Source organism: Populus trichocarpa, chromosome 8, assembly GCF_000002775.5.
Source record: "Populus trichocarpa isolate Nisqually-1 chromosome 8, P.trichocarpa_v4.1, whole genome shotgun sequence".
In the NCBI taxonomy this organism is placed as follows: domain Eukaryota; kingdom Viridiplantae; phylum Streptophyta; class Magnoliopsida; order Malpighiales; family Salicaceae; genus Populus; species Populus trichocarpa.
Window position 1 is genome coordinate 10,858,650 of NC_037292.2, and position 25,574 is coordinate 10,884,223.

A 25,574-nucleotide genomic window follows, 5' to 3' on the forward strand; every position below is an offset into this window, starting at 1 on the left:
ACAATTATTTTTAAAAATAATTTTTATTTAAAAATATATTAAAATAATATTTTAAAAATATATATTTTTAATATTAATTCATCGAAACAATTGAATTTATTTTGAACTGGTGGATAGAGGTTTTTATGTTTTTTGTTTCGGTTTTTATTTAAAAAATAACTAAATTAAAATTATTTTTTAAAATTAAAAACTAAAATCAGTTAAAACCAGTCAATTTCAAATTGATTCGTTTGTTACAAGTAAAAAACTGGAAAAAACCGAACCAGCCATCATTTTTCTCTCCAGCAAGCCAAAGAAACAGACATCATCTTCAACCTTCCCCAAAAAAACAACAATACCCATTATTTTTGTTTCCTTGCATTTGTGATCAGCCCCTATTTTTCCCAAGAACACCATTAAACCAAGCTGTGTCCCCCAAGAATATGGGATTGCCGATCATACAGGAGGGAGGATGATAATAATGAATAGAGAAGAAGGGGGTATCCCTGTGTCCCCCAACTGTCAGCAAAGATGGACCCGTAAGCAACTTCAATAATATGGGAAAACAATGACACCCACTACCTGACAAAGATGGCAAAAAGAAAGCTTTCTACAGGTTAAGGGTTGTTGGCACATATTCACCCTCTCCCTTGTTTCATCCATTTCCAGTGGAGAAGACAGGAAAAGATAGAAATGAGAGAAGGGGAGACGACAGAACTGAGATCGAGAGAAAGCTTGGGGGAGGAGGGCGACTGGGTTTGATTTGGCCTCCAGGATGGATCAGAAGAAAAGTTTATATTTATACTGTTTTTATTTTATTAACGTAAGTATTCGGGCTAATTTACGTGCATTTCAATTAATCTTAGAGGTTCTGAAGTTAACAACCATGTAAACCTTAAGTGATCCTGAGGTTTATGGAACTCGAACTAGTGACTTTTAGAAAGTAAACTCAGAGTTTGACCAATTAAACTACACCTCTCAGAATTATATTTATATTATTTTTTTTAGTTTATTGATGGTTAAATCGGTTTAATCTAGTCCAGTTCAATTGATTTTTAATTTTTAAAATTAAAATTGAATCGAACTGAATGTTTTTTTTTAATATTTTAATTGATGAATTTATTTATTTTTTGTTTAATTTTATAGTTTTTTTTTTTCACTGGGTAAGTATTGATTCTAGAAAATTTTAAATAATAAATTTTAACTTGGTAACTCCAGGTTTTGAAAATTTATGTGTGAATATGCATTCACACTTCATCATTTTCTATTTACAAATTATATATCACAAAATATTATAATATCAAAGTCTATCTATTACTCGAATCAAGATTCAGAGCCGGCTCACAATGCAGGTAAGATAACATATATCTCGTTTATTATATTTGAAATTATGATTGTAATTATTTTTTAAAGTATATTTTATTTGAAAATATATTAAAATGATATATTTTTTTATTTTTAAAAAATTATTTTTAATATTATCACATTAAAATAATCTCAAAACACTAAAAAATATTAATTTAAAATAAAAAAATATTTTTAAATTTTTAAATTTTTTTAAAAATAATTTTAAAATATAAAAACAAACCAACGACCATTTACCATGTTGGGATCGACTACGTCTGTTTTGTCCTCCTGCACTATAAGAGTGAGCTAATCCAAGTTAGTTGCTGTATTTTATTTTGTTGACAGTGTGTATCCATGATAGGAAGACAGTCTTCATCTTTCATCAGAATACGTGTACTCTGGATAGAGGTAGAGTATATGTTTCATTTGGTGCAACCATGAGATCGTCAAATAAAATAAAATATACAGGAAAACACCTACAGTTTTTATTCTATGATGATATTTATGAGTCAACTAGATTTTTCCCGACATCAAAAAAAAAAAAAAAAAAAGTCCACGTGTGATGATAACCTGAATTATCCCAGAATAAAATGATTAACATGTAATGTGAGATATGAGATAAGAGATCAGATAACTTCACAGGAAAAAAAACAGAAAAAATTATAAAACTTGATGCTCGTAAGTAAACTCAAATTAACTTGACTAATCAACTATATACAAAATGAGACCAGAATAAATAAAATAAATTTCTTTAAAAAGAACATAAAAAAATACAGTTAAATCACTAAAAAAAATGTTGAAAAGAAAAAATTTGATTCTATTTATGTTAACTTGACTAACCCGAACTCAAACATAAAGAAAAACGGAAAGATCACAAAGCTGAAGGGTCAATAATTAAATACAAAAGATGAAAGTGAGAAAAACAATTTAAAAAAATATCAAGAAAAAAAAACTTGAGTCAACACAGGTTAATTGACTAACTTCTACTCGGATATAAGATTAGGATAACCAAAAAAAAAAGGAAACAAATCATTCAGCTAAAGGCTCAATAACTCAATATCGAATGATAAAATTAAAAGAAAAAAATCCAATTTGTAAAAAAATACATTAAAAATATCAAACTTAAATCGGGTTAGTATTCAAAACTAATGACTCAAGTCATGAGAGCGTGATTAACTCGTAGAAGATAGCCATGAAAAAATAATGAAGCAGGATTCTGAATCATGAAAAATTAAAAAATCAAACAAGTACCAATCAAAGCAATAAGAATCAATTATAATGCAAAAAAAATGAATGAATGAAAAAAATTAGGGATTAAATTGAAAAACAAGATTAAGAAAATAAAATAAATAAGCAATCAAAAGAACAAATACCAAAAATAAATAAATAAATTAAATGAAAAAAAATGCTAAGATATAAAATTGAAAAAAAATCAATAAAAAGATATATAAAAAAACAACAATCAAGATAATGAGAACCAAATTTGATACAAAAGTTAAATGAAATAAAAAATAAGGAATAAAATTGACAAAAAAGCTTTAAAAGGCATAAAAATTAACACGGGTAGCAATGAAGACAACGAGAGCAAAAACTGAAATAAATACAAACTAAATGATGCAATTGGATTTTGAAAGGTCATATGTGAATCCCTGAGGCAAGAGAGAGACAAGAGGTGGGAGGAGAAAAAAAGTTTATCGTTGTCGAATTGCTGTGAATTGAATTGCACGATCCACTCTATCATTGCGCTGTCACATGACAATTCAAGAGGCACACTAATTGGCCATTTCTGATTGTCAGACGTCGCCACACACACTAACAACTTTTTCTTTTTATAATATTTACTATGTATTAAAAGACTGATTTGCCCCTCGTGTAAACCGAGAATAATGAAAAAAAAAACAATACAAAAGAAGAAGAAAAAGGCCCCTATAACATGTTTAGTGTTTTTTTCAAGGGTATTTTAGTCTTTTAATTGTTTTGAGATAGGTAAAAAACCATGAAATCCATGTTAGTCGAACAATTTTGTTTCATTATAAGGGTAAATTAGTAATTTCATCATACAACAGAAATGTACAAAGATCGATCTGCCCTGTTTATTTTGGAAAATACCTATCGAACCTCGTGAAAAGACTACTAAAACCCTTAAGTTTCAGCTATAAATTTTAAGTTAATTGTCTTTTTTTTTTCTCGAGAACCCAAATTAAATTTCAATAAGAAATATGATTGTGTACATACAATCAAGGATAGAATGAACATAGTCATGGTTACTAATAGATGGGCAGCCATAATAGAATTCCCAGGACTATATCTAGAAGAAAAATCCTCAAATCAAATCTTTAACTAAATAGAAATATCACCAGCCATGAGGCAGAGGTGAGATTCCGAAACATGATTCATGCTAGGAGCATTAACCGCGATCAAGTTATCTGTCTTTAGTATAACCAGCCTGGATCCTATTTGCTTGGTTACTGACAAATCATAATTGGCTGCCACTAAGGTAGTGTTTGAGAATGTGGTAACAATTGCTTTCGCTCGGAAATATATTAAAATAATATTTTTTATTTTTTAAAAATTATTTTTGACATTAGCATACCAAAATGATTAAAAAACATAATTTTTTTTTAATTTTAACAAAAAAATCAAAATTTAATAAAACGTAGTTCCAAGCGACCTATAACTCTCTAATTGCAATTTTCAAGCTAAGAGACTTTTTTTCACATGTTGCCATCATTACAACACCTTTCCTTCTTGTCAAAAACAAGCCACATCCTATATTGATCGTAATCCATTCTGTAGTTGAGGGACACTAATGAAGTCCCAAAAATCCAAGCAGTATAGGAATAGGGCTCCCGGGTTGAATAATCATTTAATTAATTGATTATAGCAATCTCAGCAATTTTTCCTAACCCAGATGGATGATAACTTATACTTGGTGCTTGATAGGTCAATGTAGCTTCTGGCTAGCACTTGTAAAAGGTCATCTTTAGTGAAAGTTAAGACTTTCTAATGCTTAAATAAATACTATTTAGAGAGAGAAAATACAATAATATTTTAAAGAGATGCTCTCAAAATATATATGTAGTAGAGAATGAAGATTATGAATTTTTGTTCTAAATGTCCAATGATGTATTTATATCTTAAAAGTCTTGCCATTTTATGAAAAGAAGAGACTGAAATGTAATTTTAACTTTGTGATATTTTGAGTTGTATTATAAATTGTATTCCACTCATTTTATCTAGTTAAAAGATAGTGATATGGCTAGCTATGAAAGACTTTAATTCACCTAATGATCTTGATAGATAATAGACTTGTTTAATTATGTCTATTTGTTAAGAAATAATTCCTATACAATTTTATATAAAATTTTATAGAATTGATGGTGTTAGACCCAATCATCTATTGAGTTTGACCAGCGCAAGACCCAACGTGCCTGGGCTTGACATACAATCAAGCCCAATTGTTAATGAGTCTGGCTAGCTCTAAACCCAGCATACCCGGGGCTTGGCAGTAGCACACTACCAAGCCCAACCATTACTGGATCAAGTTAGTGTCGGACCCGGCATACCTGGAGCTAGACATATTATCACGCCCAAGTATAATTAGGTCGGAGCGCTAGCGCTGGACCAACAGGCCTCTAATATGACATATTTGTATGTAAAGAAAATTGTACTTGTAATTTTTATATAAGGCCTCTACTTGTAATTTTTTTTAATCCAGTGTTTTTATATAAAGATATTCCCGTAAAATCTTGAGTCATGAGATACCATCTCTGCATTTGTGTAATCCCTCTGCCATCACTTTTAGGAACATTTGCCATGTCATACTCTAAATAAATCTAAGTGTCAGCAAGAATTCATCCGAATTTCATGTCATGTCATCCCTTTTCAAGCCAGCGATGTTACAGTTGACAAGAGTCTTTTCAGAATATTTGAAAGTATGCTTGTAATTAGTTTTTAAAAATGTTTTTATATTTAAAAATATATTAAAATAATATTTTTGTATTTTTACAAAATTATTTTTAACATTAATACATTAAAATAATCTAAAAATACTAAAAAAAAATACTTATTTAAAGTAAAGAAAAATATAAAATATTTTAATTTTTTTAAAAATATATTTTAAAATGCAAAAACAAACCATTACAAATCTAAATCACCTTTTTTTTTTAATTACACAGTAGAAAGTAGTATCTTTAAAACAGTCTGTGCTTTAACCAACATTATCATTTTCGTATGATTTTAAATACTGGATTTAAGATTCAAATATATAAGAAAAGGTTAAGCTTGTCGTGGATAACAAGAGCTGTCTTGTTACGTGTGAATTTTACAATAATAGCTTGTGAAGCCTGCTAGTCATGCAGTGATGACGGAATCAGACAGACCATCATAAGTTTCAGTAGAGGAAGATTGAGTTTGTGTTTTTTTTTTTAATATTTTTAATTTATTTTACTTTAAATTATTATTTTTAATTTTATATCAATACATTATGTTAAAAATAAAATTTTAAAAATAAATAAAAAATATTATTCTAATATATTTTAAAAATCATTCACTATGGCAATTCTAACCACCACCGAAACCTTGTTCTTCGTAGACATGCACCCAGCATGTGCCTCATAAATGCTGACTCTCTTGTGGAGTTACTCCTCCAGCCCTCGACCTTAATGACTTTTTTAATTATGATTTATGGTTCAATATTATTTTGATAACTTTTTATTAATAGAAAATTATTGTTATGTGAGAAAATTATGGTAAAAAACAAAATAATGTTCATCACCTGTCGACTTTTTCCCAATGCGAGAGGGCACCCTTCGGTTTGGCACAGCGTAAATACAGAGACTCTGATTACAAACTGGGCAGATTGTTTGTTTTTTCCCTTTCTTTTTCATTATGAAAAGCCCCTACCGACCCTTCTTTCCTCAAATAGTGACTTGTTTAAATCACGGTGCCTTGCTCTAGATTCTAGGGTTTCTTAATCTTTTCTTGCTCAAACAAATATACACAGCAAAGGGGAGCGGTCCTCATCTCTCTCTCTCTCTCCCGCTCCTCTAATTTCTCACGTTCCACTCTCTTTTCGTGATTTTTTATTCTAACTCTCTCTCCCCCAACCCCCCCCTCTCTCACTCCCAAATATCCCCCAAAGATCTCCTCTTTATTTTCACAATCACAACTTACTCTAAACCCCCCTTTTGCTAACAAAAATTAATCCCCCAAGAATTCAATTCCCCTCTGATTTTCTCTCAATTCCATCCAATGCAGCCTTCCAATTCCACCGAATCCAATTCTAAGTCCACCGATAACCCCGAAAACCCTAAATCCCCAAAATCCCCCTCCACCGAATTCAATGCTACCGCCACGACCGTTACCGCCACCAGTGACAGCAGTTTTGAAAAAAACAGTGAAAATGTGGATGATGAAGTAGTTCTTGATGTTATAGGAAAAAGCCTGGAATTTGATTTATTAGAAAAAGCTGACGATTCAGTGGAGGGTTTGTATTTGTATAAAAATGCGTTTAGTTTGGTGCCCAAGTCCGTGGGGGGTTTAAAGAAACTGAGGACGCTCAAGTTTTTCGGGAATGAAGTGAATTTGTTTCCAGCGGAGTTTGGGAACTTGGTGGGATTGGAGTGCCTGCAAGTCAAAGTATCGTCGCCGGGTTTGAATGGGCTGAGTTTTAATAAATTGAAAGGTTTGAAAGAGCTTGAGCTTTCGAGAGTGCCTCCAAGACCTTCGGTTTTGACGATTTTGAGTGAGATTTCTGGGATTAAGTGCTTGACAAAGCTCTCTGTTTGTCACTTCTCTGTAAGGTAAGTGTTGTGCATGTGGGTTTTGAATTATGTAATGTTTTTCTATGTTCAGAGGATTCAGTAATGGAGGGATGTGAAAACTTCAGTGAAAGAAACTGAATCTTGTTCTATCAAGAAAAAGAAAAGGACACTAAATTGTGTAACTATGTTGTTACGGATTCGAGTTAAATTAACAGTTTTTATTTGATTTTGCTTGCTTTTGATCTGGTAAAAGGTTATTGGCAGGTTAGCAAAAAAAAAAAAAAAACTTGAATTGTATGAAGTTATGAATTTTAGATAAAATATGAAATTTTATGTGTTTGTCTATTGTTTGGCTGGCATAGTAAAAAAGAAAATATTATCTTCATTTTGAGTGAAAGTTATCATTTATGCTGGAGATGTTGATTTTAAATGACGATGATTATTGAGTTCTTGTAAGAGTGGCAGTAGGGGGGGGTTGTTGGCCAAAGAGAGATTGTGTTTGTATCTAACAATGTGATTCTTTTATTTGCTCATTGGTATTGTCAGCTTGAGTAATTGAACAATTTTTTTTTTTTCAAATTATATGATGTAGATTTTTTCACACTAAAATTTAGACAATAAAGATATTGGCTGCAAGAAAATCAATGTGTAGTTGAATGATCACTTCTTTTATGGTACAACTTTACAATCAAGGATAGGTTTAATAGCTAAATGTTCTAGGCTACTGTATGGTCTCAAATAAAAAAAATGCAAGAATGAAGCGTGGAAATTGTCTGCTTGATATGCATTCAATAAGCTTACAAAGTTCTTTTTCATCCAAACCTTAGTAGTTTAGCTCAAATGAAAAACGAGGAACTTGTTAAGTCAGTCAAAGTAGCTTGCTAGGTGCCTCACTCCTCCTTCCTTTTCCTTTTCAATACCCCAAGAATTTTTTATCTATGTCCAGCTGCTTCTGTTTCTATATATTAAGTTATAGAATTATCATGTTCAAAACAATGGCTGGACATTTTGAGACATGTTAAAAGGGCTTTGCCAAATCCAATGAAACAAGATAGAGTAGCTAATGCTTGAAGTGTTGAAGAAATAGTCGAAGGTTAACGGGTAGAGAGTATCAAGGTAGGAGTGAGAGCAAAAAAAATTGGGAGCAGAATTGCATTAAAGTGATAGGTGAAACAACACAATTGGTATGGATTATGTTATTTGGAAAGGTATACAGCCCATAATCTTTGGTGTTACCCTTACTCAAATTTTGGAACCTATCTAAACTGTTGGCCTTGATAATTTTGTAGTTATGTGTGTAACACCTCCAAGTAAATAAAAAATGAAATCCAGTTTTGGTCTTCAGCATTTCTGAGATGTTGTATGTTAGTACCAAACTGTAAAGACGAAGTTCTTCAATATAAATTCACAACTTTAGTTAGCTACTTATTGTTTATCAGATTGTTGAACTATGGAAAGAGAGATTTGATTATGTACTTTTTCATGCAGATATCTTCCTCCTGAAATCGGCTGCTTAAGTAATTTGGAGTTCTTGGATCTTTCATTCAACAAGATTAAGAGTCTGCCAAATGAAATAACCTATTTAAATGCCTTGATATCATTAAAAGTATCTAATAATAAGTTAGTCGAACTACCCTCAAGTTTGTCCTCGTTGCAATTACTGGAGAGCTTGGACCTCTCAAATAACAGGCTGACATCATTGGGATCTCTTGAACTTACTTCAATGCATAACCTCCAGCATCTAAATCTTCAGGTATTTTTCTATGAGCAAACAAAGATCCATTTCTTTCACAAAACTTTTAGGTTGGGTTGTGATTTACTTTCAGTTTCCAAGCATTTAATGGTTCCCAACATTCAGTTCATTGATTGCTCTGAGATGTAGTAATTTGCTCTCCAGAATATTACTTAATATGGCTCAAAACAAATGCTATTGCTACTTTACTGAAAATGTTATACAAACCTTTTGCATCAAGCAACTTTACCATTTCATAACTAACCTTAACCCCTAGACCTCTGGTTGGCTATCGGTAAAGGGCTGTTCTTTGTTTAGGGGTCATATCTCTTGTCAAAATGTTAAATATCCACTTTCCTATCACATTACCTCTCATTCATGTTTATTCTGTTTCTCCATCAGAACATCTATAAGTCACACACTTCTATTTTTTTTAATCAGGTTTATGTTGGTTTATCTTTCTTTCTTTTGTGATGCTAACTTCTGCTTCTTTTTTTTCCGTTCCTTTTCTGTTGTTTTTAGTTTAGTGCTCTTCAATAAAGTTATAATACCCTTAAAGCATTCAATGGCTTTGGCTTTTTGGTGTGATTAGATCTTTTATCCATCACGTCTCTTAGGCTGTTGTACTCATAGCCATGTCAAATGGTGGCCGCAATAGTTCATTCTTGGTATCAAGAACATGATGTCCATGCATTAATTTCTTTTTATAATCATTTTGATATGTCAGCAAACTTTGTAATGGAAGGATAATCAATTGTTTAAGCTCTTTAAATTTTTATGCTTTCATGGGTGCAAAGATTGCATGTCCAAAACCTAACATGTTTATTGATCTTCTTACTGCTTATTATTTTCTAGTACAATAAGCTTCTTAGTTGTTGTCAAATACCTTCATGGATATGCTGCAATTTGGAAGGAAATGGCAAGGACTTGTCAAATGATGAGTTCATTAGCTCATCAGTCGAAATGGATGTATACGAAACCTCCTTTCAGGAGGATGACAGAAAGTTTTCTTGTAATGGTGAGGACTTATGAGTTATTCTCTCTTTATACACTTCAAAAGTTTTTTTGTTATAGATATCTAGGGTTTTTTATGCTTTGTCTCTACTTTAGTCTCAAATGAACTTTTTGATGATCAAGAATGCGATGCAGGTTCCAATCATTCTATGTCAAGCATAGTGACTGGGCCTTCATCAAACAGGTCATTTGCATCTCGGAGGTCTAGTAAGCGTTGGAAAAGACGCCATTATTTGCAGCAAAAAGCTCGTCAAGAACGATTAAACAACAGTAGGAAGTGGAAAGGTGAGGGGTGTGCTGAAGCTTTGGCTCTAAAGGAAAGTGAAAGTTTCAAATCGAACAATCTAGATGTCCTTACCCCTGAGGTGCATGAAGGGGGCACATCAGATGTTGTAGGTGTGGATGATGACAATGAAAAAGTTGAACTTTCTGTTGAAGCTGAAGGAGAAAATCTGCATACCAGTGTTGAAGATGATAAAATCAGCTCAAAAAAAGTTTTTTCTGTGGAAAGCTGCTCATGCGATCTTGGGTCTATAAATAAAAGTGAGGAAGAAGTATGTTGCGTGCAAGATGAACCTTTAGCCTCTACACGGGATGAAGCTGCTAGTCAGGATGAAAGTTCATCTTCAGAAAAATCCAAAATCACTTACAAGTCAAAAAGGCATCATGATAGGGATATTGATAATCCAAAGCCATGCAAATGTCGGAGACCAACAGAAGATAGCTCAAATTTTTCCTGTAAATATAGTGAACTTTCATTTTGCAGCATTGAGGACCGACTACCAGATGGCTTTTATGATGCAGGACGTGACCGACCTTTCATGCCACTGAGGAGATTTGAGCAAATTTTGCCTCTTGACTCACGTGAGGTCATTCTTTTGGACAGGTCAACTCTTATTCATAACCTCATTTTCATATGAATCACAAGTGCTCTATTATTTTGTGGTTGGATAATGTTTATTTAGTGTGAATGACCTTAATTACTTATTGTTTCTTTTAGGGAGAAGGATGAACAGTTGGATGCAGTAGCTCTCTCTGCTCAAGCATTGGTGTTTCGTTTCAAGAGATCAAATGGTTCTACCAAGGAAAGAAATAAGGTTGCTGTTGATAACTTGCAGATTGCTTCATTGCTTGCACTTTTTGTTTCTGATCATTTTGGGGGCAGTGATAGAAGTGGTGCTGTTGAAAGGACTCGAAAAGCAGTGTCTGGTTCAAACTACAGGAAGCCTTTTGTTTGCACATGCCCAACTGGAAACAATGAAAGTATTAGTTTAGCTGGTAAACAAGCTTTGGAAACTGTAGAAGATATTATTTTCTCTGATCTCTGTGAGAGATCTTTGCGATCTATTAAAGCAAGACGAGGCTCCATTGTGATTCCTTTAGGGAGCTTGCAGTTTGGTGTTTGCAGACACAGAGCCTTGCTAATGAAGGTATTTCTTGTCATGCATCTCTTTTCTATAGTACCTATTGAATGTTTATGTTCCTTGCGCTACATTTTCGGTTATTTTGATCTAATAAAACTGATATTACTCCAGTATCTATGTGACCGAATGGATCCTCCAGTACCTTGTGAACTTGTCAGGGGTTACTTGGACTTCATGCCGCATGCCTGGAATGTCATTCTCAGAAGGAGGGGTGATTCATTGGTCCGGATGGTGGTGGATGCATGCCATCCACATGATATCAGAGAAGAGACAGATCCAGAATATTTTTGCAGGTTAGTCCTGCTATTCAAAGTGGTTATGGTAATGTTGTTTCATCCAATATGCTGTGCATGTGGATGCTATAGTTTAATTCATATGCTCAAGTCTATAACATCACACAACATTGATTTTGCCCCTGGCGTGAATTCTTTTATGTAAAGTTATGTTTGGTAGGAGGTGAAAACCTATACCTATAAACTTACACCTCCTTTAGCGTTGTTTGGTAAAACAAACTGTTGCGGGTTAAACTTTTACCTCCAAAAATGGGGTGAAACATTACTCCCTAGCCATCAGCTATAAGATTTACTCTTGCTTTTATTTTTTTTTGAAATTGACCCTCCTATCTCTCACTTGACTCTCTTTCCTCTAACTAGATGCTCCTTTCTCTCTCTGCATTCTCTCTCCTCTGTCTCCCATCCAGCCCTAGCGATATTTTATGATCTCTCAAACAGAGATCCAGCACATAATTCTTGGATTTGTTTGACACAACTTCCCTATTGCTTAATGCCTTATCCTAGCCCAATCTCCTCCATCTATAAACTGTCATCTTCACCTGGTATGTTGTAATATCATCCAACCTGTCTCCAGCTTCCTATATGACAAATCTGCCACTCACACAAGAAAAAGACAAGTGTTTTGAAGAGCACAAACGAAATTGGAAGAGACAGAATGGGTGTTACTAATATATGCAAGTGATTTGAGAAAGTTACCAAACAAAATAAATTTTTACACCCTCAAAAATTCCCTCCCTTAAAATTTACACCCTGAAACTAACTCTCTTAATAATTCATCACCACCGTTTTCACCCCATTCCCAACACAAACTAAACAATTAAGAATTTATGGAGTGTGAGCAGAAACCTTTTGCATAATTAATTAGTAGCTTTGTTCTAGTGCTATTTAAAGATTTGTTATATTTTGATCTAGTGTTGCTGTGTCTTATCTATCATGCGGCAGGTGCTTTTAAGGGCACTCCAGCTGAAATATCATTGTTAAAAGATTGGAACGCCCTTTATTTTGATTTGTGTTTTGTCTTATTTTTCTGTTTTGGAGTATGACTTATTTTCAAGTTATCTTTTGATCAACCACTTCATAATGGTATCTTCTTTATTTTTCATCTAATAAAATAAACAGAGATTTCGAGGGATTCTGAAAGAAATGAAAGAGTAAAGCATACACTGTATGAAAGTTTAGTGTTCAATGCGTATTCAATTACTGGAACAAACTAAGTAATTGTTCTCCGAACAACCTCCAAGAATAAGATTGTCTTCTTGGTCCATGTCTACTCCTTGTCTACTTGTGCATTTTATTTTATATTCTCATGAATTTTGCCTTCCTACAGGTACATTCCTCTTAGTCGGACTAAAGTTCCCCTTTCAACCGAGAGCGTTCCTGGTCCTGGTTGTTCATTTCCTACCATGTCAACTTCTGACAAGATAGAAAAGGCGGGTTCCAGTACTCTTATTCGGTGCAAATTTGGATCGGTTGAAGCTGCAGCAAAGGTACGCGCAGCCTTTTGTGGCTTGTATTGCCTTAAGCAGAAAGATTCCCGTTAACAACATCCAGTGATTGCGGGCACTAATTAACGAACTTTTCTGATGCTGCAGGTGCGTACTTTAGAGGTATGTGAGGCGTCAGCAGATGAAATTAGGAATTTTGAGTATATTTGTCTCGGAGAAGTAAGAATTTTAGGTGCTCTGCAACACTCTTGTATAGTTGAAATGTATGGACACCAGCTATCTTCAAAGTGGGTTCCATCAGAAGATGGAAATCCAGAACGCCGCATATTACAGTCTGTAATTCTTATGGAGTATGTTGATGGGGGATCTTTAAAGGTAATTTTATTCTATTATTTTTAGTTAGCAGGTGAAAACATGATATTATCAGAACTAGTTACATGCCCTAGTTTTGCCCGGGGCTGCCACGAAGAATCAAACCATAGTTACGAATCATTCATTACTTCTAGTCATTACAATTTTTTTTTTTATGAAGCAACTAAATAATTCTGTAAAAACTATATAGTCTCACGCCATCTTTAAAAAGGCAATCGACAAAATATGTCTGATCTTTTTTCTTTATTTATTTTTCTTTGCATGTTAGACTTATTTTTTCCTTATCCAATCAAATCTATTTTGTTTTCCTGCCTCTTATGCTTTTCAATTTGCTCACCTCGCAAACCCGGTTTAGATGTTTTTCATTATCCAATCAATAACCTTAATAGTATAATATAAAACAGGCTTAATCAAACATGTCATGTTAGTAAAATCGACTTATAATATTCATGCTTGGTTTTGATAATTAGCCACAACTAAATTATGATCTTATGATCATTCATCATCTATATTTCAGAAATATGCAAGTAATTAAGTAAAATTTTAAATATAGGGACTGAAATAAAATGTTTAAATGGTATGGGAAGTGGGATTAGTTTTTAAAAGACTGTGAACTATATTATAGACGTGCCTAATCTGAAAAAAAAACACTCATGCCATTTCACAAGATTGCTCTTAAAAACCAACTGTTTACTGACACATTTAAACCCTCATATTCCTCAACTTTGTGCCACATGCCATTCAAAGCTTCATCTAGCACCTAAGCATTAAGAAGCCGCATGTCATTCATTCCTCAACACTCAAAAATTCATATAATAGTATAATAACATCACAGAAAGGTTTGGCCTTGGTAGTATGCCAATGAGAAATAGGATCCACATAGCTTGCTAACTAGTTTGTGACCGAGACATGGTTGAGCTTAATTGTATTTCTTATGTAGTTATTTGATGACTTTCCACATATTTCTTGCTGATTATTGTTCTCTTGATGCAACAGAATTATTTAGAAGAGGTATCTAAAACTGGCGAGAAGCATGTACCGGTGGAAATAGCATTGTGTATAGCACGAGATGTTGCATGTGCATTGGCAGAGATTCACTCCAAAGACATAATTCATCGTGACATAAAAAGTGAAAACATTTTGATTGATTTAGATGATACGAGAGCTGATGGCATGCCTGTAGTGAAGCTCTGTGATTTTGACAGAGCCGTGCCACGCAAGTCTTTCTTGCATACATGTTGTATTGCTCATAGAGGGATTGCACCTCCTGATGTTTGTGTAGGAACGCCACGCTGGATGGCACCTGAGGTTTTGCGTACAATGGATAAACGCAACACTTATGGTCTGGTATGGTGCTTCTCCTGTCAGTTTGAAAAAGATTTTTAACATCAATAATTCATAGTGCTTGACTTCATATTTTCTTCTCATGTAATCATAAACATTTGAGTATAATTTTGTAGCAGTTGTGTGGGTTCTGTAAAAGTTCTATGTTTGGAATGAGAGCAATTTTTATCAGTCATGATGTAAAAATAAAATTAAAAACACATGCCTGTAAAAAGCCATGCATATCTAGCTTTCATTACCTTGAATTGAGAATGGAGAGGATCTCTTGGGGATTGTTAGCAACCTGGTGGATGGATATGAGAAAGTGCCTTTGAAGGCTGAAGGGATGCAACAGCTGTATATTAACACCAGCGTAGCCTTTCAAATGTTGTTTATCAACTGCAATGAAGCATGAAGTTAGTCATTACTTATGATGTTCTATACTTATCGACATAATATGTAGAATGTGCTGGATTCAAGAAATTGAGGGTTTATCTCTGAGTTTGGACTGGCTATACATTCTAACAGACTTATCATCAGCAAATACCAGCTTTTGAGGAACTGGTTGTTGCACAACATCTGATGCAGGATTCAAATTTCTGATTTCCCAAAATGCCACTGAGTTCTATAATTGCAATCTCTGATTCAAATGTTGATATCAATATAACAAATGTATCAGCATTGGCTAGAACTTACAAGATGGACTTTGTCAATTATGTACAATCTTTTCAATGAATTTGTGTTAGGCTATGGCCCCATACTGCGTTGCATATGCTTTAGTTTGTGCAAGTTAATAGTATGAATTGTGATGGGATTTCTCTTTTTGTTGTAGGAAGTGGACATTTGGTCATATGGATGCCTACTTCTGGAATTGTTGACTTTACAGGTCCCGTATGCTGGCTTACCTGAATCGCGCATACATGAGCTTCTACAGGTACATCACTCTATACACTGAAACTTTCCAATGGATAATAGAGGGTAAATAACAGTTAGATGCAAAAGTTTCTAGTGTTACCATTTCACTGTTGCGTGGTGAATCAGTAAATCTTTATTTTCCCATGGTGCTATTAGCGTTTTAATCTGCTTGATTTTGCCGCCTCTGGTCTTGAACTGTTCCATTTTCTTTTATTGTTTGGTCTTGACATAAGCAGTCAGGTAAACGACCACCACTAACTGATGAGCTGGAGGCTTTGGGGTCCATGGACGAGCATTTGGTTACTCATTCTGGCTCAAATCCGGAGGGACCTGAGGCTCAATCAGAAACATTGAGATTCCTTGTTGATTTATTCTGTCGATGCACCAAGGAAAATCCAGCTGACCGTCCCACAGCTTCAGATATTTACAAACTGTTGCTTGCACGCACAAGCATTCACTAGTTGAAGGAACAGTATTAGATTAATCTTTGGGTAATGATTTGTATTCCCAACCCAAATTTTTGTAGCCCTAGGATGTTGTGTTAATATATTTAATATTTATCAGTTCTAGATCATATCTTTGGGTTTTTTCTAGCCCTGGGATGTGGTGTTATTATGTTTTAAAATTTATCGGTTCTGGGATCAAATCTTTGGGCTTTTTCTAGAGTTATGTACCATCATTGTAGTTGGAGAACTAGAATTAGCAGCGCGTTCAACTTTCTTCATGAGTAATGTTAAGGAGATAGGTGCAAATTGGGCACATGATATCCTTTTCCTTTTCTTTTAATCTGATGGAAGATCTGTAAATTTTCTAGGTAGTTCTGTGTCTAGTTGAGATGTTTAGGCTTGATGTATTTTTCAGTGCAAGCAGACATTCAAATAAATTGACATTCTCAAAAAAGGAAACAAAGGATTTCAAACCTGGATTAACTTCTTTGGAAGAGGAACATGCTATGATCATGGTTTTGATTTTGTCAATTGTTGGAAGGATAACTTCAGTTGTTCCGACTTCCGAGTTGCTAGAAGGTTGCTGGACTTTCTATGGTTAGTCTGCGGGCTTCTCGAAATATTCTATTTCTGCATCTTCGCACATTTCGAACTTATGCTGAAAGTCTTTGTATCTTGAAGCATTATGCGGTCAACTGAGCAGAGTGAGTTGGGAGCCTGGGCTGGGGCTCCGTTGTGAACAGGGTAGTCAGGTTGTGTTTAATGAACTCTCCTTAATGAATGTGAGGGCTGAAGAATGTTCTACCCTTGGATTGTGTTTAGTAAAACACCATGGAAGGTAATTTAATACAAGGAATCCTTGTTCTTTTTTACCCTGCAATGTTGTTTTTTACGTCCACCAGAATAATTTCCAATCCGCAGCTCATGTTGTTGGAAGCGGCTCCTGGCTAGTGGTTACACCGCGAGGAGAGGGGAGGCTTTTCACATGTCAAATAAAAAAACGCTCAATATTATGATCACAACAACACATCAAAACCTACTCGTGCGTGGTTTTCCTTCCTTCAAGATGACGAATTAGAGAAGCGGGAGTGGGCGTGTAGTTAACTAGAGCAATCTCCTAGGAAGTGACAATTACACATGCTAAGTATGTTCCGAATAGAGGTGGAACCATATGGATAGATTACGGCCTGTGTTTTTGACTTGCTGCAACCAGGTACGTGTAATCATGTAGCCATTTTCCACTTCCGCAACTGTTTTTGTTGGAGAGAGAATGATGCCATGCTGTGCGGATTGCAGCCAGCTTCACCGTGTATCAGCGCGCTGCAATGACAAGATACCATTTCCATCTTGCAGCTCGACTGTGTTATGGAGTTATCTAATTCTACCTGACCCTTTAAGGTCATATTACAATACTATAAGGCCGGGCCTCCGGGGACCATTGTAGCTACCTCGCCGCGCGCATTGTGCCCTTAATTCTGCATGCCAAGAAGGACCAGATAGGAAGATACAAGAGTTTCAATAATCTTGGCTTTATCGGGGTTATTTGAAAACACACATAAAAAACACCCTTGTCTCTCCCTCTGTGTCATGTGTTTTGTGTAAAGTTGTAGTTAAAAAATATGAAAAAATAAAATAAAATAAAAACTACCAGAGGACAGCGGGGGGCAGAGAACCTCGGTCCTCAATGAAGATACTTGTTGGGTTTACACGCATGTTTTGACGTATCTCGTGGTATCATATGCTCCATGGACCCCCTAGATTAGGTGCCTGGTTTCGTATATAATTATAACGCAAGCTTACCTCCCCTTTGTTTACTTCTTTAGTATCAATATTTAACTTTTTAAGTGACTTTTACGATCCATATATTCACGAATGTTGACCCAAAAATTACACGCGATGCTTTGATAACGTAAGACCATGAATCTGTACAAGCTAGGTTCTTGATAAAAAAGGCTCTTTTTTTTTTTTTTGCTGGATGCTCTGCAAGATTGCAACCCTCCGACTGGAGGGTTTTACACGGACCACGGTGGTTCAATCGGTGAATCATGTGTTTTCTAGAGATATTGACATGCAGAACTGCCGAGGAGGAATAGTTACACTTAACTAGAGGACAAAATCATGCACGCCAGTGTTCAGCAACCGGACCTCAGCCAGGTCTCCACAAAGTATAACCCGCCCATTAAAGTCTTTGTGGCCTTGCAAGGGCCTCTCGTCAACGTGATGATTCTATAATTTAGACCAATTATATTAGCAAATTAGCTCGGAAGAACGGATTACTTAGAATGTGAGTAAACAATAAGTAGAAATTTAGACGTTCCGTAATCAGTTGGTATTTTGATTCAATTTAATTAGATTAAAAATAAATTACGAAAAGTGATTTTTTACTTCGAATCATAATTTAAAAGTTTTTTAAAAAAAAAATTGAAAATATATTTACTAAAAACAACTCAAAACAACTTCTTTTTTTTTAATAATAGATGCAGAGTACGTTTAACATGACTTATAAAAAGTGATTATTGACTTGGAATCATAGTTTAATTGAAAGTTGTTTTTCATAAATAACTTATGACAAAAATAAATTTAAATGATATTTAGTAAGAACTTCTCCAAACAATTTTTATGGAAAACATATGTAGTATAAGTTAGGATCTATAAATCAAGAGTTCAAATTATTAACTCTTGGTTAAATCAAAATCTTCACTCAATATTGTAACACAAACTTTTTATTTAAATTAAAAGTTATTTTTAGCTAAACATATTTCTTTACTTTTTTATGCGTTAAAATTTAAAAAATTCATGCATGCCAAATGAAACCATGGTATAAGTTAGAATTTATAAGCTAAAAGTTAAAAATTTAACCTTTTGAACTCAATTTTGTAATATTTTTTTAAAGTAATTTTTTTTTTAACTAAACATATCTATAAATTTTTTATGAATTAAAAATTAAAAAAAAACTTGCATAAATCTATAAAAATCAAACCAAATGAAATCTTAGTTGTTATCGAATGCGTTTTTAATATGATTTCATACTTAATTAGATAATTAATTTAAATAATGATTTTTATATTACACCTCGTCTACCGATACATCAATCCATTGGTAAATCTTACTATTTTTATTGGTATTTTTGTGACTTTTTTATTTTTGATAACTAGAGATGATGTAATAAAAATAAAATTTGACGTTTTATGAAGGTATTTATTTGGTTAAAAAAAATGAAGATGGAATGAAAAAGAAGAGTGAAAAAGGGAAAGAAAAGTTTGACATAGCTTCGTTACTATGTATATAGGTGGTGTAAAAAAAAGGAAAGGGAATGAGATTATTTTTTAAGAATTATATATTATTTTTATTTATAATTACATACATACTCTTACACCACTGCCTCTATCACCACTATTGATGGTGGTTGGTGTCAATTTTTTGTCTCCCAAAAATACAATGCTATTAATTATCCTTAATGTCATTGGTTAATTATTGGTGATGAGATTATTTTTTTTAAAAAAATATTATTGTTATTACACTATTATCACCATTTTCATTATACAACCCATCAGTCATTCTAAACACAATATTAAATTTAAAAATAACACTTTGATTCTTTATTTTGATTCCTCAATTGTCATACCAAACTTTTCATATCTTGTTTAGGGAAGAACAAGGTAAAATATATATATCCCATTAATTTTATCAATAGATAGTGTATCAAAAATTTTCTTTCTTTAACTTAATTAATTTGATATATTTTTGTATCATTAACACCATTCATGTTAGTACTAATAATGATCATATTATCTACATAACAATATATAATCACACCAAAATTATTTGTAAATTTAAAATAAATATATTTATCAACACTATTATGTTCAAAGCTATATTCTAAAATTTCAAAATCAAATTCTCATGCCATTGCTCAGGAACTTGTTTCAATTCATATAACCATTTAATTATTTTGTAGACTTTATGCTCATTTTCTAGTAGAAAAAAAAACCCTCTAGTTATTCCATATAGACCTTATCATCCAATTCACCATTGAGAAAAGCTACCTTAACATCCATTTAATGTACATTTAAATTATAGATTGATCATAAAATTTAAAGTATTCTTATAGATGTTATACGAGTCACCATATATGTATCAAAATAGTTTATTCCTTCATTTTATTTAATGTCATTTGCTACTAACCTTACTTTAAAAATTTAAATTGATCCATCATTATTATATTTTCTTTTAAAAACTCATTTACATCCAATTACCTTGGAGCCTGGAGGCAAATCAATAGTCCAAGTGTTGTTATACAATAATGAATTCATCTCATCATTAACTATCTCTTTTTAAAAAGCAACATCTTAAAACATCATTGTCTCTTTGTATATTTTAGGATCATTTTCTACTATTAATAAGATTTGTATCTTATTACGCACATTAGTTCTATTGACTTCAACTAAGAAAACAATAGATTGTGAAGATATATAATCTGAACACAAATTCTTTTATTTTCTATCACACTAGATTCTCCGAATTTCAACAGGATGATCCACTTGAATTCTTTTATTTCTAGAACTTGATCAAAACCTGTTTTATTTGTTAACTTTATTTTAATTTTAGATTCATTGATTCATTAACTAATTGAATTGGAATAAGTTTGAAATTTATTTTTAATAAACTCAACATCTCTAGATCCACAATTATATTAAAACTCAAATCTAATATTTTATATGCTTTTGAATTTTAAGCATAGCCAACAAAATTATCATTTAAAGCTTTAAGTTCTAATTTTATCCTTTTAGCATCCAGAACTGTATAAAAGGCAAGACAACCCAAAACTTTAAGATAATTTAAGTTTGATTTTCTTTTCTTTCATAATTTGTATGGAGAAAATTTTAATTTTCTGGAAGAAATTCTATTATGTATATAACAAGCAATGAGTAAAGTTTTTTTCCCCACAAACCAGTACACAACTTGGCATTTCTTGGACTTCATTACAAATTAATACATTAAACTTGTTAAGTCAATGTGTATAAAAAATAGTTTTGAGACGTAAAGATCTATCTTTAAGATATTAATTATCTCTACTATATTTGTTTCATAGTTAAAATAATATACCTTCAAGATACAATAAAATCTTGAAACTTATAGACAATAACTCTATAAGTTTCTTAAGAATTTATAATAAATGTTAAATGAGAGTTTGTAAAGAAAGACTAGAGAGAGAAAAAGATTGTTTTCTAATTAATTTCTACCAATATCAAACTAATATTTATAAGAAAAATAATATCTTTTCAGCAAATATGTCTGTAAAATTTAAAGGCGTACATATTTAGATCAATATGTCTATAAAATCTAAAAGACATCTTTTCAAACAAATTAACTGAATAACTTAACATGAGATGTCATGCATAATTAATTAATTCTGAAAATAAAAAATGATTTCTTTTACATAATACCAAGTGGCCAAGTGTCCACACACACACACACACACACAAATCTCATGTTTTTTTATTATGATCTAATTTCTGATCTTTCCATCCTTCTCTATTTCCATCCTCTATGTTTTGAATTATAAAGTATTTATGAGATGCTTTTCTTTCAATTTCAGTTATAGAGCACATTTTGGATTCAAAATAAAATTACAAAATTAGATTTTATTTGTGTTTTCACGGTTAAGGTCGGGTTGTGATATGAAATATATTGAGTTGGTGGATCAGATTCAAACAAAAAAAAAACATAAACCGACCCGACCTAAACCATGCACACTCTTAGTTTGGTGAAGTCAGGTTCGAATAGTCAAATAAAAAGAAAGAAAAAAAATTGTTCTATACTCTTGGAATTAATTTTCCCCCCTCGTATACTTACATATCTATGTTTGGTGAATATATGCAGTCCACTACATTAATTATATGCGAGACTAGCACATTAATTATATACATACATTCAAAGCGTGACCTTGAATTATATCTCTACCAGCAAAATAACATAAAAATAATAATAATAATAATAATAATAATTATTATTATTATTATTATTAATATTAATAAGCTGGGTGAAGAGATGTGACAGAAGTTGATACTAAGGTAATTTAAATCTCAAGTGGGAATCTTTGAGATTTTGTCAAGGGAATATGGTTTTTGCATCAAATCAATGATTCAAGAAACTTTTTGAATCCATGCTTGATATATATGCATGTTGTGGTCTTGCGTGGCAACCATTTATTATGGAATAGATGCTACCCTGGATTTTTAAATTATCTATCTTATTCTGTAATTAATTCAATTCCTATTATATAATATACTACTTCAAAGAATATTTTAGGGGGAAATAATATTTCTAGTTGGGTTTCTGACAATTCATTGATTTTAGAAAGGATTCTGCAATCAGGCTGATCAATTATTGACACTGGGCACTGTCAGATATACAAAAAAAGCAGCGAGCGACTGCACAAAAATAAAAATTAATTAAATCATGGTTAATTACAAGTATGGCTGTATATATATTATCTGGAATATCTACAACCATATAGATATATATGAGATATCCTGCATAGATACCGAAAGGCATACGCAGCCCTCTATTGCAAATTTTTTATATGAATAGATAACCAAACCTTTCAGTAAACTACGTCCACCCTGAGATTGCTTTCTTATCATAAAAAAGAAAAGAAAAGAAAAGGCATGGAGTTTTTTTGTAAGCTTGATAAATTAAGTTCGACACCATATTTGAGTAATTAACTAATGAAATCTTTGGACACCACGCATCTAAGATATTATGTAGATCATATGCGCAGAATATATATATGTGTGTGTGTGTGTGTTGGCTATAAAACCCTAGACGAAGGTATATATTAACCTAGGTTGTCGGAATTGCAACGTTGAGTGTTCATTGGTCCACTGCAGAGCAGATGCAGTGAACTTCTAACGATAGTACGCATCAATATTCGTATGATGAGGAACATAACAACGAAAAGGAATCTATTCCGAGAGAGAGATTGAGAGAGAGAAATTCTTAAAGAAATCATCAACGCGATAAAACAGATGTTGAGATCAGAAAAAGGTATATAGTTGGGATTTTGAAATCGGTAAATGATATCCCGAAAGGTTAGGCAAATCGAATCAGGGCTTGGGAACACTAATTAAACTCCATTATAATTGAACTGCATCATAAACTCCATTCACTAGCTATGACACTGCGTATGCACCTGGTTCCATCATCACACCAAGCGCATCCAAAAGAGCTGCTTAATTTCTAAATAAAAAGAAACACTTAAACAAGCAAGATTTTCCTGATTGTCTAGATCAGATATGTTTCTAATAACTGGTAATGATGTGTAGCTGGCACCAATTAATCAGATGTAGGATTGGCAAATATCCAAGATATGGCAAGTTTGCAAAGAAAAAGGTTATTACCAGTGAACCAAGAAGAGATGCTTATATGGAATTGGGTTAAATGCACATCAAATTATCGTCAGAGAGAGCGGGCAGCAAAGAGAGATTCACTAAATTTTCTTCGGTGGAGATGCTACTCCATTTCCTTTCTTCTTTAATTATGTGTGAACCTTATGCAATATTTGCCTATGTAATTACCATGCAAATATATATTAGATGATTAGAGATATGGTCCCCTCGGATACTCACTAGCGTTTCTACACCCACCCTTTTGGCTCATGGGTTGATGCTTTACTTCTCAGAGAGCTAGTCCCCCACTCTCTCAGGCCCCAGCCTGAAAAGTTATTAATGCTCTTACAATATATATAGAAATACTCACTAACCTGTCTGCAAAACTGCATGGTGCTATTCTTGGCGTGACAATATTCAATTTGCATCCTTAGGGACCACCTCTCACATTTTCCATCTATAAATCCTGTTTTTAATATTTATAATATTAATCTTCACTATAGCTATAGCTTTTTCACAGTCCTCCTAGCTATTTATATATTCCATCTACCAATAAATAAATAAATAAACCTGATAATTCAAAATTCCCTTTCAATCCTCTCCTCATCCTTCTATTTATACCTCCTTTATCCTCTCCTCTCTTCACATCAAAGCACCACCAGAGAAACTCTTGTGCTTGTATAAAATTGGCAGCTCCTGGTATTTTTAATCTATACCATACGCTAGCTCTTCTGATGAGACTGTGCATCTTCTTATCGTGCACCACTATCAGTTGAAGCTGCCAGCATGATCTTAACCTCCCTCCTTTGTCGAGGAAAGAACAGATCATGTGGCAGTTTCACCTGAAGTTGGTATCACGAGAAACCCTAATTTCTAATTCTAAATAAACCCTAATTAATTTCCTCTTATTATACTTTCTTAGATGGCTAGCTAATATTAGGTTTTCCTTGTCCAATCCCTAGAAAGGTAAGTGATCTTCTTTATGAAGATATATCATTTAGGCTCATCTGTAGTTCTTGGGGTTTGCTTCTTACTGTTGTGTTTGCACTAAAAAATTGTTTTTTTTTTGTGTGTGTGTTTAGTACTGTATTCTTTGTTGTGTTTCTGCTCTTTTATTATGTGAGACTTGTGCGGAAAATTTCCAGTGCTAAGGTTTGTTAGGTTCTGGGTTACAGGATTTTTGCGTCTCGGTACAGTTCCATGATTTCAAGATCCCTCCTGATGCTTTGGTGATTGAGCCCTGAGAGTCCTATAATTAGCCAGTTGTACGGAACTTGTTAATTAATTTGGTATGCCTCCTCTATTTCCTGTAGATTACTTATAATTTATGTATTATCTTATTTTTCTGTTAGGGTTTTATAGTACGGTTATATGAATTAATTCTGGCTTGATTAGATCAGCGGCAACAAATTTCAAAATAATAGCATTCATTTAGGGTTTCAAAAAACCTCTCATATCACCTTCATTTTTAGTTGATTTGGAATTAAAGCTCACCTTAATTAATAGAGTGGCTAGGGTTTCTGTGAAGTGCGTTCCTTGCTAGTTTAACTGCTTACAAATTAAAGTGTGTGTGAGATCAGAGAAAAAGAGAGGAGCCAATGTTTTCTTTAAATATTTTGCATTTTTAAAACTAGCATTTCTCCTCTCGATTTGCACTCAGTATATTGTTTAGTGGGCCAATTGATCCAGTTATAGATTCATGAAACAGAAACTAAATTTTTATTCTTATGTTTTGAAAAAATTGCTCTTTTTTCCTTTGTAGCTTCCCTTTCCCAGGTTCTCATAAGGTTGATCTGTTCAATCTTCTCACTTTGTGAGTTGGATCTTGGTCATTTTCTGTCTTAAATCTTTGTTACACACCCACACCACACACCACCCAAAGTTAATAGCTGTGATCTTATGTTTTGTGGAAAGGAGTTGAGATCGTAAGATATCATCATTAATTTGAGACTGGTCAAGAACCTTTGTGTGTTTTTGTGTGTGTGTGATTTTGCAACTTTGAGCAGTGTAAGATTTCATGGAAATAGTAAGGTGGAGAGACTAATTGAGATCTGGAGAATATATGTGGTACAGTAATAGAATAGTAAGATTGTCCTATTTGAAAAGTTGTTTCTTTAACATTTATAGA

General features: G+C 33.1%; 1 protein-coding gene across 4 annotated transcripts; it reads left to right on the top strand.

Moving 5' to 3' along the window:
• Positions 1 to 6,100: 6,100 nt before the first annotated feature.
• On the top strand, positions 6,101 to 16,370 carry LOC7473433 (uncharacterized). Of its 4 annotated transcripts, none has more exons than XM_024607053.2 (11): positions 6,101 to 7,130; positions 8,580 to 8,844; positions 9,679 to 9,841; positions 9,961 to 10,723; positions 10,838 to 11,267; positions 11,373 to 11,554; positions 12,882 to 13,041; positions 13,147 to 13,374; positions 14,368 to 14,718; positions 15,527 to 15,628; positions 15,843 to 16,370. In XM_024607053.2, exons 1-11 carry the CDS (start codon positions 6,580 to 6,582, stop codon positions 16,068 to 16,070), a joined length of 3,423 nt encoding a protein of 1,140 aa, XP_024462821.2. In that variant the 5' UTR covers positions 6,101 to 6,579; the 3' UTR covers positions 16,071 to 16,370. The 4 variants fall into 4 exon arrangements, with proteins under 4 accessions (XP_024462821.2, XP_024462823.2, XP_024462822.2 ...); XM_024607055.2 differs by having other exon boundaries at positions 6,103 to 7,130; positions 9,973 to 10,723; XM_024607054.2 differs by having other exon boundaries at positions 6,104 to 7,130; positions 15,846 to 16,370.
• Positions 16,371 to 25,574: the final 9,204 nt, after the last annotated feature.